Genomic DNA, 14,643 nt, shown 5'->3' on the forward strand with positions numbered 1-14,643 from the left:
CTCCCATCACCTGCATCTGATGCCTTTCCTTTCTTTACTAGTCTCATTTGCAATGGGGCATGGATAAGCTCTGTAGAGCTACTCAGAAACTCATTGTCCAATCCTGTAGCCAGTAAAAGATTCCTCCAAAGTATCACAAAGTAATTCTACACTCCCTTCCAAATTAGACCCACTGGAAATCTTGGTAAAAGGACATTAAAAATGTGACAGGTGACATGTTCAGCTAACATGGATCTGGAGAAATAGGAAGCAGTAGAATTAAATGTTTACTTTTCAGGTTCAATTGTATTTGTTCTTGGGTTTTGTTTTATAGTGAGTTTTAAGTATATTCTCCAAATAAAAACATTATTTTTTTTAACCATACATAGAGTTACTCTTTGACTAAGTAATTGAAACAAAAGAACATTTGTTCTTTTGTTACTGCTTTTTTCCTAAAGCCTGAGCCCTCATACTTTTTTTAATTAAAGTTGATTTCCTTCTTCAGTAAGGAAGTCTTTTTATAAAATTTGTTTTACATTTTAAACGTTTTACTAATCATGAGGAAAAAAATATATCTTTTATTTTAAATAGTTTTGGGATCACAGTGTGTAATCAGATGCTTCCAGTTTATTTATTTTCAGGTATTATACTAGCCATTTAATCTTTTTTGCTTATTTTCTTCCTGCCCCTGAGATGGCATTTACTAGCCATTTAGATACTAAACTCTAATAATTAAACCAATATTTAAATTGTCCTCTGTAAAGCAGTGGCTATTTAATATGCCAGCTTAAATGGCTTTTCCCTCAAGTGAGTCACTCTCAGTTTAAGAAAATTATGTGCCTTTTTAAAAAATACTGTGGAATGGTACTTCACGGCAAAAACATTTTATCAGTTACAGTCTTACTTGATTGAAAATCATTGAGCGTTTCTGTAGAACTTTTTATTTTACTAAATATTTCATCTCTCCTGTGACTGTTTTATCAAAGAATTTAAAAGACCCAATGTGTCTATGCCAGAATGTTTCTCATCCATTTGAAACTGCTGGTCCCGACATGGTGGCTCACACCTGTAATCCCAGCACTTTTGGAGGCCAAGGTGGGCAGACTGCATGAGCCCAGGGGTTTGAGACCAGCCTGGACAACATGGCAAAATCCTGTCTCTACCAAAAAAGAATTAAAAATTAGCCAAGCTTAGTGGTGAATGACTGTAGTCCCAGCCACTCCGGAGGATCACTTGAACTTGGGGGGCAGAGGCTGCAGTGAGCCTTCGTCATGCCACTGCACTCCAGCCTGAGCAGCAAAGCAAAACCCTGTCTCAAAAAAAGAAAAGAAAGAAACTACTTGAAAGTCACGACAAAGAATGTCAGGAGAGGACTTACTCTGGCTTCAGTTGACTTTCTCCTTAAATGTCAAGTAGTGATTTATTTGGGTAAGAAGTAACCTGTTATATTTTTCATAACATACTTTAAGGAATTTACCAAATTCTGTGTATAATATACTCAATTCTGGAATAAAGGGTAATTAGTAATATTTTTAACTAGTTAATAAAAGTCTTTAGCTTTCACATAAATCATAACATTTGAGGTGTCTGAAATCACAGAGTCTTATTTTTTGTTTGTTTTTCTATTTTTTTGGGGGGGGTTTTGTTTGTTTGTTTAGTCCTCCCAATTGTTCTCTGCTCTATTCCTAAATAAAGTTGAAAATGTATGGCCAGGTGCATTGGCTGTAATCCCAGCCCTTTGAGAGGCCAGGGCAGGTGGATCAGTTGAGGCCAGTTCGAGACAGACCTGGCCAACATGGTGAAACCCCGTCTCTACTAAAAATACAAAAATTAGCTGGGCGTGGTGGTGCACCTGTAATCCAGCTACTTGGGAGACTGAGGCACAAGAATGAGGCACAGGAACCCAGGAGGTGGAGGTTGCAGTAAGCCAAGACTGCCCACTGCACTCCAGCCTGGGTGATAGAGCCGAGACTGTGTCTCAAAAAAAAAAAAAAAAAATGCAGCTGAAGTTATCCTCAACCTCAAACGGAAAGAAAATATTTCAATTTGGCCTCAAATTGATTTTTTAAATCAATTACTATACCAAGATTTTTTTAAGGCACAGAATAGGTATTTCACTTCAAATAACTTCACACAAGCTTAGTTGGCTCTTCAAATAAAGTCGAGTAGGAAGTAGAATAGTAGAGACTTCTAGATATGCAAGAAGGAATAATTAACAAAAGAAACTTTTTCCGAAAGCAGATTCATCACTTGTTACTCCCATGTTTTTCTTGAATTCTCCACGATTTTAGGGACATTTTAAGTGTCTTATTTTATTGATTTCTAAACTATGGATTCTTTTTTTTCCCAGAACCCTAAGTGTGACTACGAAAAGGACTGCATTCTATTAGAAGCACTAGACTTATCTGGGCGCAGTGGCTCACACCTGTAATCCCAGCACTTTGGGAGGCTGAGGTGGGCGGATCACAAGATCAGGAGCTCGAGACCAGCCTGGCCAACATGGTGAAACTCTGTCTCTACTAAAAATACAAAAAATTAGCCTGGTGTGATGGCTTGCACCTATAATCCTAGCTACTCTGGAGGCTGAGGCAGGAGAATCACTTGAATCTGGGAGGCAGAGGTTGCAATGAGCCGATGTCCATCTCAAGGGGAAAAAAAAATTAGAAACTGCATTCTGTTAGAAGCACTAGACTGTTTCTTTTTCTTTTTTTTTTTTTTTTTTGAGACAGAATCTTGCTCTGTTACCCAGGCTGGAGTACAGTGGTGCAATCTCGGCTCACTGCAACATCCGCCTCCCAGGTTCAAGCAATTCTCCTGCCCCAGCCTCCTGAGTAGCTGGGATTACAGGCACCCACCACCACACCGGGTAATTTCTGGGTTTTTTTTGTTTTTGTTTTTGTTTTTTAGTAGAGACGGGGTTTCACCATCTTGGCCAGGCTGGTCTTGGAACTCCTGACCTCATGACCCTCCCACCTCGGCCTTCCAAAGTGCTGGGATTACAGGCATGAGCCACCACACCTGGCCTAGAAGCACTAGACTTCCGATAGAGTGATCTTTTGCTTTGTTTCTATTTGATTTGGAGTTTGTTGGTAAGATTTTGTTCTTCGTGGAGTTGTTTGGTTTTTATTTCTATTTTTTTCTTTTTTCGTTTTTTTTTTTGTTTGTTTGCACACAGAAAATGATTCTGTTCCAATGCACTATTTCTTTTTTTTTTTTTTTTTTTTTTTGAGACGGAGTTTCGCTCGTTACCCAGGCTGGAGTGCAATGGCGCAATCTCAGCTCACCGCAACCTCCGCCTCCGGGGTTCAGGCAATTCTCCTGCCTCAGCCTCCTGAGTAGCTGGGATTACAGGCACGCGCCACTATGCCCAGCTAATTTTTTGTATTTTTAGTAAAGACGGGGTTTCACCATGTTGACCAGGATGATCTCGATCTCTTGACCTCGTGATCCACCTGCCTCAGCCTCCCAAAGTGCTGGGATTACAGGCTTGAGCCACCGTGCCCGGCTGCATTATTTCTATTTTTATTTGTATTTATTTTGAGACAATCTCACTTTGTCATTCAGGCTGGAGGGCAGTGGCGCAATCTCATCACCACACCTGGGTAATTGTTTTTGTTTTTGTTTTTGGTGCTGGTGGTGCTGGTGGTGGTGGTGGTGGTGGTGGTGGTGGTGGCGGCGGCGGTTTTTTATACAGTCTCATTCTGTTAGGCTGGAGTGCAGTGGTGTGATCTCAGCCTACTGCAATCTCTGCCTCCCAGATTCAAGTGATTCTCCTGCCTCAGCCTCCTGAATAGCTAGAGTTACAGGTATGCACCACCACACCTGGCTGATTTTTTTTTTTTTTTCAGTAGAGACAGAGTTTCACCATATTGGCCAGGCTCCTCTCGAACTTCTGACCTCAGGTGATCTGCTCACCTCAGCCTCCCAAAGTGCTGGGATTACAGACGTAAGCCACTGTGCCTGGCCCTAATTTTTGTATTTTTAAGTAGAGACAGAGTTTCGGCATGTTGGCCAGACTGGTCTTGAACTCCTGGCCTCAGGTGATCCACCCCTGTGTGCCTCCGAAAGTGCTGGGATTATAGGCATGAGCCATCACGCTGACCTGGTTTTTATTTTAAGACTAATATTTAAGTTTGTGAAGTATAACACTTCAAGAAAATGAAGTTTCTAATTGTTATAATAAATAGGAAACATTATCTGAAGTTTTTTGTGTATGTGTTTTGTTTCTGAGACAGGGTCTCGTCACTCAGGCTGCAGTGCAGTGGTACAATCCTGGCTCACTACAGCCTCAACCTCCTGGTCTCAAGTGATCATCCCACTTCACCCTCCTATGTAGCTGGGACTACAGGCATATGCCACCACACCCAACTGATTTTTGTTTTCCTTTTTTTATTTTTGTAGAGACAGGGTCTCATTGTGTTGCCCTAGCTGGTCTCAAACTCGTGGGCTCAAGCAATCCTGCTTCGGCCTCCTGAAGTGCTGGGATTACAGGCATGAACGACCATGCCCAACCTTATATGAAGATTTTTTTAAGTATTTTTTAATGTGGTATATAAAATTTGGCTTGGATATTAGCATTTTCTGATATTTCTTCATTTAATAGATGAATTCTAGCCATTTTTATAAAGATTTCTTTTCTGTAAATCTTATTTTTACATTGACTTCCTTAATGAGATTTGGATTCTGCTAGATACATGACTACTCATAAGAATGTTAAAAGTCACTTGAAAGAAACATAAAAAAACTAAAAGTAGCAACCTTAAAATTAAAAGTACTCAAACTGTAAGCAACAATAGTAAGAATGTTTGTATATTTCTAGAGTCTGTTACCATAATAGCCTCCTATGATTGTACTCCAAATGTTTTACTCTCCAAGGTCTCAGTAGTTTAATTTAGCCTTTTTTAAAAAAAAATCAGTGCCAAATTCCCCAATCCTTTTAACTTTAAATATGAGTCAATAATTCTTTTTCCCTTTCTTGATCTTTGGACTCACAATACCTTAGTTAATTGCTTGTTAAAAGGAATCATACATAGAAAGAGATAGTATGACTCTCTGCAATTCCACCAGTAGTCATATTCAGATGGGAAAACAGTGTTAATTACTGAAAGTTGTTTAGGGGACTGCTGGGTCTTGGAGTCAGCAGTTGGGTTTGCATTTCTTCTTGCAGTTTTCTGTATATGATCACTCTAAACCCTGGCTTCCTGATCTGTATAATAAAGATAATAGCATCTGCCTCCTAGGGTTATTATGAGGATTGGATGCAGATGTGTACAAGGTGTTCAGTGAGGCGTCAGACACTCAGTCAGTCACTAATACTATTAGCTTATAAACCTGAGGATTCAGTCAGCCAGTCATTAGCAATCTGTTGTTTGTTGGGATCTACCGACATTATCTAGCAACCAGTTGGAATCTGATAGCAATCAGAAATTAGATAGGTTATTCTTGGGTTAAATAGTATATTCATACAAGTGATTGCTTGGATCCTCCTCAGAAGCTGCTATTGAAAAATAGTGGTATGCCTGACTAAATTCTGATAATTATCAGTTATTAACTAATCCTCAGAAATTAACTATAGTGTATATAACAGGAACTGGCCTTTAGTTACAAGTAGAAACTATGGACAAAATGGTAGATGAAAAATAATGGCATGAAGCCATTATTTTTAGTGGCTTCAGTAAATTAAAGGAACATGATACCACGAAGGTACTTTGTGGCTTAAAAAATTCTTTTTGCTGGCCACGCACAGTGGCTCATGCCTGTAATCCCAGCACTTTGGGAGGCCAAGGCAGGTGGATCACCTGAGGTCGGGAATTCGAGAACAGCCTGACAAACATGGAGAAACCCCATCTCTACTAAAAATACAAGATTACCCAGGCATGGTGGCGCAAGCCTGTAATCCCAGCTACTCAGGAGGCTGAGGCAGTAGAATCGCTTGAACCCAGGAGGCAGAATTGCAGTGAGCCGAGCATGCCATTGCATTCCAGCCTGGGCAACAAGAATGAAACTGAAGTCCTTATGCTGATAATTACATTCGGTGACGTGTCTATATTTAATTTTTTGTTAGTTTGAAGGTAAAATTAACTAGAAAATAGGAGGTCTGGATTTTCTTTCTCTCTGTCAAATGTGTGATGTGGACAAATCATTTGACCTCTTAATCATAACTTTTGCAAAATGAGGATAACTTCTGCCTCTCCCTTCCTAATAATGGCATTATGATAATATGATAGGTGAAAATGAGTTGATAATTCAGAGGTGGAAGTATTCTACAAATTGACATTACTACTTTACAACTAGTTTCTGAAAAATTGGAACTGTTTTCAGCTTGATTAGAACCATGACACATAAAACCCAACTAGGAAATTCTCTGCAGACTTGCTATTTAATTGACATAGCTGAACCATATTCTGCATACTATATATATTGTGTTCTTCCATGGGTTTCAGCCACTTTTGCTTTTAAATTAGCAGTGTTGTTGCTAGATTTGAAATATATGTCTAGTCACTTTTCAGTGAAACTCAAATGAGGCTTTTCTGTGTCTCTAGGTTATTTGAGATGACTTTTTTAAAATTAGCTCTTGTCCTCCCCCTACAGGAGAATTTGCAGCCTTCAAGTAGCCACCATCATGGCAGCATCTGCTCTTATTTCTTAAGTCTTGTGTTCGTACAATTTGTTAACATCAAAACACAGTTCTGTTCCTCAAATCTTTTTTTAAAGATACAAATTTCCAATGCATAAGCTGATGTGGAACAGAATGGAATTTCCCATCCAACAAAAGAGGAAAGAATGTTTTAGGAACCAGAATTCTCTGCTGCCAGTGTTTCTTCAACAAAAATACCACGAGCATACAAGTCTGCCCAATCCCAGGAAGAAAGAGGAGAGACCCTGAATTCTGACCTTTTGATGGTCAGGCATGATGGAAAGAAACTGCTGCTACAGCTTGGGAGATTTGCTATGAAAAGTCTGCCAGTCAACTTTGCCCTTCTAACCACCAGATCATTTTGTGGCTGATCATCTGATGGGGCAGTTTCAATCACCAAGCATCGTTCTTTCCTGTTCTGGATTGTTGTTGTGGAACTCTTCCCCTAGCAACCACCGGTTAATTTCTGAGGGATGGAACAAAAATGCAGCTTGCCCTTTCTGTGTGGTGCGTGTTCAGGCCTTGACAAATTTTATCAAAAGGAAGCTATTTTATTTAAATGGAGGCTGAGCAGTGAGAAGTAGATGTGTCTTGGTATGGAGGAAAAGGGCATGCTGCATCTTCTTCCTGACCTCCAGGGTCTCTGGCCTTTCATTTCCTTGCTCACTGAGGGGTCTGCTTAACCAAACAGGCTAGATAGTGCTGGCATATATTGCCTTCTTTCTTGTTGGGTCCAGCAATTAAGATAAGTGTTTGAGGATTTTTTTTCCTCCACAATGTAGCAAATTCTCAGGAAATACAGTTTATATCTTCCTCCTATGCTCTTCCAGTCACCAACTACTTATGCGGCTACTTTGTCCAGGGCACAAAATGCCATGGCAGTATCTAACTAAAAGCCTACAAAACTGCTTAATAACAGTTTTGAATCTGAGAAATTTAGGTAATTTAAATATAAGGTACAGGTTTTAATTTCTGAGTTGCTTTTATATTTTTATTAAAAAGAAAATAATTTTCAGATTTAACTGAATTGGAATAAAATAATACTTCCCACCAGAATTATATATCCTGAAAATTGTATTTTTGTTATATTAACACCTTTTAAGAAAGATCATTATCCTTTTCTCTACCTAAATATGGGGAGTCTTAGCATAATGACAGATATTTATAATTTTTCAGTTAATGGTACTTGCTGGATCCACACTAACATCTTTGCTAATAATATCATTGTTTCTTCCAACTTACTCGTAACACTACATCCTACATCTTCTTTCTAGTCTTTTATCTAGAATATGCAACCTAAAATAAAAATGGTGGTGTCTCCATTCATTCTCCTTTTTCCTTTTTTCCCAAGCCTGGTCTTCAAAAGGTTGGGTAATTTGGCAGCTGAATTCCCAGGCAGAGAACAGAGCAATTTTAGGCATATTGGGACTGAGGGAGGGTGTGGGAAACTTAGTGTCAGTTGTTTTTATAGAAAGAGCTGGTGTTTATTAAGAACCTAAGTCTTTCTTATCTTTGCACAAATGGAAAATATAACCTAGTTATAGCTTCCTTTGTCCTTTATTAAAGGGTAATATCAATTACAGTCATAGCAAAGAAAGTGGATGTATTAATGGCAAATTAATGGAAAACCTCCCTTAATCAAGAATCTAGACTCAGAATTTAGGAATGTAAATTAAATCAGATATACTTAGACCAACCAAGCTAGAGCCAAGGATTTGAAAAATTAAACAGGACCCAGAATAAATCAACAAATTGGAAATTGTTTTTTAAAATTTTCAGATTGTAACTCCAGGCCCTGCTATCTGTATTTCAGCCTACTAAAAGCTCACTACCATTAGATAATTTTTGCTAACATACATGTGTTCAGAAGAAAGCCTGCTGGAATTTTCATGGACTTGTAAAAAGTTGTCCTTGCAAAATGCAAAAGATCCTTATGCTGTTAATCAGTTTGAAAAGCAAATTGTTTTTAAGTTTTACATCAGCAGGGCAATGTCTTAAAAATTCAAGAAATTGCAAAGGTGGAAATAATTCACGCTGATTTGAAGAGCATCTTCTGTGCATAATACTGCCTCTCTTTAAAAGCATTGGCTATTTTTTCTTTTTAAATATGTCTCTAGATGCTTTTATATGTGGCTGTGTTCCCTTTACCAAGATTGGCTTCATGTTTCTGCAGGTTGAGAGACCTGGCTTGAACAGAGGATGTGTTTCATATCCTGCTGAGGAGGCAGAATGTGTGCATGGCTGGGAGCAGGACTGCCTCAGCCAGGCAGTGGCAGCACCATTAGGGAGGAAGCTTAGCGTTTGAATTTCCTAAACAATATTCAAGGTGATACACTGTTTCTTCCCTTGCATTCTAGAATAGGCTGGTATCTCATTTGAACAGGGAGAGCAGACTTGATCTCAAATGAAGTTGTGCCCAGGAGCCAGGCTCAGCATATTGCGATATTTTTATAGAGACCTTAAAAAATAAAATATTTAACCTCTCTTTTCTTCCTTTTTCATGAAATTTTTTCTCTAGTTTACAAATGACATGAAAATAGGTTTTATTTGTGTTTTATCTGCTTAATTTTTTGATGTTTAGATAACACTTACTGAGCTCCTAAAAAATATATGAGGAAGAAGTCCTTATTTATGAAAGCACTTTATGAGTAATTGTATAGACTATGTGGCTGCGTCACTGACCATCTTGTAAGGGTTTAACAGTCTTGTCTGTAAAGTGGCTGCGGTGCCTTCTGTAGCGTATTTTAGTTTTGGTAGGGAGAGGTGAAGCCTTCTGAAAAATTTGAGAGCAACTAAAGCAGATTGTTTTTAACTATGTAGTATTCCTGATGGACTTTTCTCATCATTAGAGTCTAGGACCTAGACTTTTGCCACTGAAATAATATTGACCAAAAAAAGTAGTTTATAAAAGGGATTTGTGAATAGAAAATTCAATGTGATTGTTTGTTGTTAATGTGCACCTTAAAAGAAGATTCTGTCTAGCTGTCAAATTCTGGTTCCTGAACATCCCACCCCTGATTGTATCTGAGATCTAGTAGGGCATATTGGGGCATTCTAGAAGATAAAATCCCATACAAATGATATGTGCTATATTTATGTTGGTGTTGGAGAAGAAAGAGCAGTATATAAAGAAATAAGATGGCAGCACTGTCAGCCTGAAACTTTGTAAATATTTCCTAGCTTCTGGTTTGGTGCAGTGGCAGCACTTTCATCACAGGATGTTACCTTGTATTCATCAGTGGAGTGCGAGCTGCCGCACGTCCTCCTCAGATCTCACCTGTCCCCACTGTACATCCACCTCGCCAGCCGCTTGCAAACCTCATCTCTAGTTTTAGTTTGAAACCACATTGCAGGGTTCAGGTGACCTCTTCAAAAAACTACCTCCTCGGAATGAGGTAATGAATAGTTATTTATTTTAAAATATGAAAAGTCAGGAGCTCTAGAACATGATGATGATTTAAGATTTTAACTTCTTTGTGTACTTGTATTTGAGCACTCTTATTTTGTCCTAAAGGGCATTATACATTTAAGCAGTAACACTGTAAAAAAAAAAAAAAAATGTGTTGCTCAGAATATCTGAATGTTGTTGAAAGTGGTGCCAGAACCTGTTTAGGGGTACGTTTCAGAATCTTAACCTTGAATCAGTTGCATGAAAATAAATAGCTGTGGTATCACTTCACTAATAGTGATGTAATTTTGATTTTCAGTAGGCTTGGCAAGACAGTACCTTCTCATTATGAGTTAGCTGCAGCTTTGTCACGTGCACAGGCATTCATAGAGAGACTGCCCAGTTAAGAGGTAGAATGATTACTCTTTTTGCAAGATTCTCTTCTTTGTCCAAGTTGACATTGTTAGTGTTAGAATACCAGCACCTTGAGACTAGCAGATTCCAACCATTAGGCTGTAAACACCATAGCCAGAGATGGAAGGTTTACTGTGAGTATGAACAGCAAATAGCTTACAGGTCATGTGTTGAAATGGTATAGGTGAGGCTCTAGAAAAATACCTTTGACAATTTGCCAAATGATCTTACTGTGCCTTCTTGATGCAATAAAAAAGCTAAAATTTTAGCAGAAATCAGTGATTTGTGAAGAGAGCAGCCACTCTGGTTTAACTCAGCTGTTAATAATTTTTAGAGTGTAATTTAGACTGCATAGATAAATGCACTAAAGAGTTTATAGCCAAAATCACATCTAACAATGAGAGAACACACAGGTAAATTTTCAGTGAACAAAATTATTTTTTTAAAGCACATAATCCCTAGTATAGTCAGATATATTTATCACATAGAGCAACTACATTGAAAATACAGTTCAGTGACATTTCTAGAGAAACTTTTTCTACTCCCATAGGTTCTTCAAAGCATGGAACTTTTATACAACAGAAATGTTGACGGAAATTTCAAGAAATTGCTGTAGTTTAGGGTTGAAGTACTCTATGATGGGCAGCAATCATGTATTAACTTAGAAGGGGAAATTGAAATACAGGACAGATATTGGTTTTACCAGTTTTCAGAGTACTGCTGCCAACCTAGACACTGATTTTTCAAAGTTTGAAATGTAAATTTCCTCCCAGGACTTGCTTGCACATGAAGCTGGACTGTGCTAGTCATCCTGCCCCAAAGCACTGTGGGATCTGGGGTGGAGGTCTCTCAAGGCGTCCTTTATGATGTGGCAGTTAGATGTAAAAGAAAATGTATTCCGTGGTGTGGTTCTTGTATCTTGTTTCATTCCTCACCAATGAAAGAGGAAGTCCATGTATTGTCTCCAGTGCATCCTTGACATGTTACACAGGGATGGATTACTGATGCCTGTCAGCAGTTGAGCCCCGGAAGAGGGTAGTAGCATCTCTGCCTCAGGCGATGATTTGTAGCTTGGCCAGAGGCGAGTGGAGTCACCAGTGTATTTGTGGTCCATGTTGCTAGCTCTGGTAAAATTGAAAATATTGAATGTTTATTTTATTAGTACACTAGATAGCCCTGTTTTGTTTTCAAATAAGCTATTTTCACTTTTGTTTGGGCAAGGACATTTAAATCAAAATTCAGTTCTAATTTTTGTTAATTGTGGAAAGAGTAATTAACAGTCCTGCCAGGTATTGTTAAGGTGGAAGAGGACAGAAACCCAAGTCCTAAAATCCTAAGATAACAGTGCTTTAAAAAAAAAAAAAAAAAAGGCATAGGGGCAATTAGTTCCCAACTCAATGAAGGGATTAAAGTACTTTTATTTAACTTCCACAAATTCAACTGTTAAGTTTTATTAATTACTAAATCAGCTTTATTAAAATGTTGACATTTATTTAGCTATTTTGAGTAATTACAGGGACATAACCGGTTGTGTATGAGGACACAGCCAATGTAAGCCAGTATCCATTTTTTAGAGGTGCATTTTTTTTTAAGAATTCTATAGATTGAAGTGCTCTGAAAACAACTAAAATATGTTTATTCATGTTAGTATCAAAAAATGTTTTGTACAAACCGTCTGCTTCTCCTGGCCGGCCACGTTCATTCTCCAGCACCATGACTGCTGGTTCTCACGTACAGCACGTACGTACGCGGGAGAGTTGGCAGAAAATTTGTGAAGAGATGCCGCAAAGGAAGGATCTGTTTACAGAGGTGGGAATGGGGGTTTGGATGAAATTGCTTAGTCCTGGTTTTGTTTTGAAAATTACTATGTTGCATTTTTGTATTAAGTTTTTGAAGGCACATGTATTTTGGTGGAGTATGAGTTAGAAGACACTGCAGACTAGCATAAACAACAAAGCTCAGAGAGAAGGCACAGATGCAGAGAAGAGACCAAAATGGGGTGAGATGGCAGTAAGTCTAGGATAGGGGAAAATTAATGTGAGGGTGGGAAATAAACTGCCATTACCTGAAATCAAATGTAAGAGTGCAATAAGTATGCTTTTTATTCTAAGCTGTGAAAGGTTTGAGAATCATTCCTTCCTAATACATTTGTGTATGTTCCATAGCTGATTAAAACCAGCTATATCAACATATAATGCCTTTTTATTCATGTTAATGACCAACATAAGTGGCTAGCCTTTATGTCTTATTTATCTTCATGTTATGTTAATTTACATACAGGGGTGTGTGTCTATGGGCTGTCCCCTTCTCCTGCCTTCATTTTAATTTATTCTCTTTTTTATTCTCTTTTTTTTTTCCTTAATTGGATTTGGACCTGAAGAAAGACCACCTTCATTTTAAAATGCACCCATGGGTCCTCCGTGTTTCCTTTGGCCATGCCACATAGTTTAGTCTCGGTTTGGCCTTCATGATGTCGCTTGATTTTTGAGGAATATATCACAGTGATATATATTTGTGGTAATCTCATTTGTTGGTTGCACATCTGATCCTTTGCTCAACACGGCAATTGCTGCTTTTCCTAAGACAGGATCATGTAACTGATGAGAGGATTGAATTTGATTATCAAAAATATGTGTGTCTCTGAATTTTATTCATTAGTTGTGATTGCTCTTTGGTTTAGACCAAGAAAAAGGAAATACCCCCTCTTCATGTATTCCTTGGCTTGAGGACATGTCTCCCGTAAGGGAGAGGAAAGGGAGATGCTTCCTGTTTGAACTGCAGTGAATTCATGGTTCCTGTTTCACTACTACAAACCTTATGGCGACTCACACACACATTCCTCTTTTCTGTTATTGCCAAAGGTTCGGGTTTAGTACACTTCAGTTCCACTCAAGCATTGAAAAGTTCTCATGGAGTCTGGGGCATGCCCAGTGAAAAGATGGGAACTTTTTAATTGTCCACAGACCTCTCTATACCTGCTTTGCAAAAATTACAATGGAGTAACTATTTTTAAAGCTTATTTTTCAATTCATAAAAAAAGACATTTATTTTCAGTCAAATGGATGATGTCTCCCTGTTGTCCCCTATTCTTAATGTTTGCTTGAATCTTTTATTATTTTTTTTAATTCTTCCCCATACCTACTTCCTGATACTTTGGTTCTCTTTCCTGCTCAGGTCCCTTCATTTGTACTTTGGAGTTTTTCTCATGTAAATTTGTATAACAGAAAATATTGTTCAGTTTGGATAGAAAGCATGGAGAATAAATTTAAAAAGATAGCTGAAATTCAGATTGAAGAAATTTATTTCTGTGTAAAGTTATTTAAAAACTCTGTATTATATAAAAGGCAAAAAAAGTTATATGTACTTGATGTGAATATGCGAATACTGCTATAATAAAGATTGACTGCATGGAGAAGTCTTCATCAGGACTATTTTTCTAACATCATTACAGTCAGTAACAAAAGTAGTCAGCAGTTTTAACAGTTCTTCTAGACAATGGAGAGACTGAGAAATGTACATTTTGTTTCATAATGTTGGTTACTCCTTAGTGGGTAGAAGTTGAAGTAAGTTGTCAGGATCGTGCCTGGTACATGATACATGCTATACAACTTGGAGTGGCAGCAGCCTTTTGTCAGGTGTTGGTCATGACCCTGAAGTATTTTAGATGTTGACCTGATGTATCTTTAGTTTCAAATGACTGCTCTCCATGTGGTTCAGTTGGAGTGTGTGCTCTACTTTAGTCATGTTTAAAGTTTATCTGCAGAAATTCACTTTAGAATTGTATTTTTTCAAACTTTTGACACAGCTTGTATTTTCTATAGTAACAGAACATGCACACTAACATTTATTGGAAACTATGCACTCATGTTTTCTACTTTTTTTATGTGGTTACCTCAGTGAGTTGATTTTGTGCATTTTATTTCATGGCCCACCCCCAAATAAAATTCACTGAAGTCTGAAAAACACCTAGAGTATCTCCAGACAAAATAAATCAAAGTACTAGGCAAGGTTTCCAGAAAAGAAGTAAACAGTTTTAAAACTCACCTTAAGTACTATATATATTTAAAAAAAAAAAAAACCTCACCTGCAGCCAGACACTGGCTCATGCCTGTAATCCTAGCAATTTGGGAAGCAGAGGCAGGTGGATCACCTGAGGTCAGGAGTTTGAGACCAGCCTGACTGACATGGTAACCCCGTCTCTACTAAAAATACAAAATTAGCCAGG

At 38.1% G+C, this 14,643-nt stretch overlaps 1 protein-coding gene across 3 annotated transcripts in view; it reads left to right on the plus strand.

Moving 5' to 3' along the window:
- BRAF (B-Raf proto-oncogene, serine/threonine kinase) overlaps nucleotides 1-13,833 on the plus strand; it is a 201,031-nt gene extending 187,198 nt beyond the window's left edge. For 2 of the 3 annotated variants that reach the window (XM_064372859.1, XM_012447512.2), the window contains one exon: nucleotides 6,571-6,686. In XM_064372859.1, the coding sequence (XP_064228929.1) occupies nucleotides 6,571-6,593 (23 nt within the window). In that variant the 3' untranslated portion in view covers nucleotides 6,594-6,686. Of the gene's footprint in view, nucleotides 1-6,570 lie in introns of all 3 variants that reach the window. The other variant, XM_012447514.2, reaches the window with a different exon arrangement.
- Nucleotides 13,834-14,643: the final 810 nt, after the last annotated feature.

Source organism: Aotus nancymaae, unplaced genomic scaffold, assembly GCF_030222135.1.
Source record: "Aotus nancymaae isolate 86718 unplaced genomic scaffold, 86718_ANA_hifiasm-v0.15.2.pri h1tg000002l, whole genome shotgun sequence".
NCBI lineage: Eukaryota > Metazoa > Chordata > Mammalia > Primates > Aotidae > Aotus > Aotus nancymaae.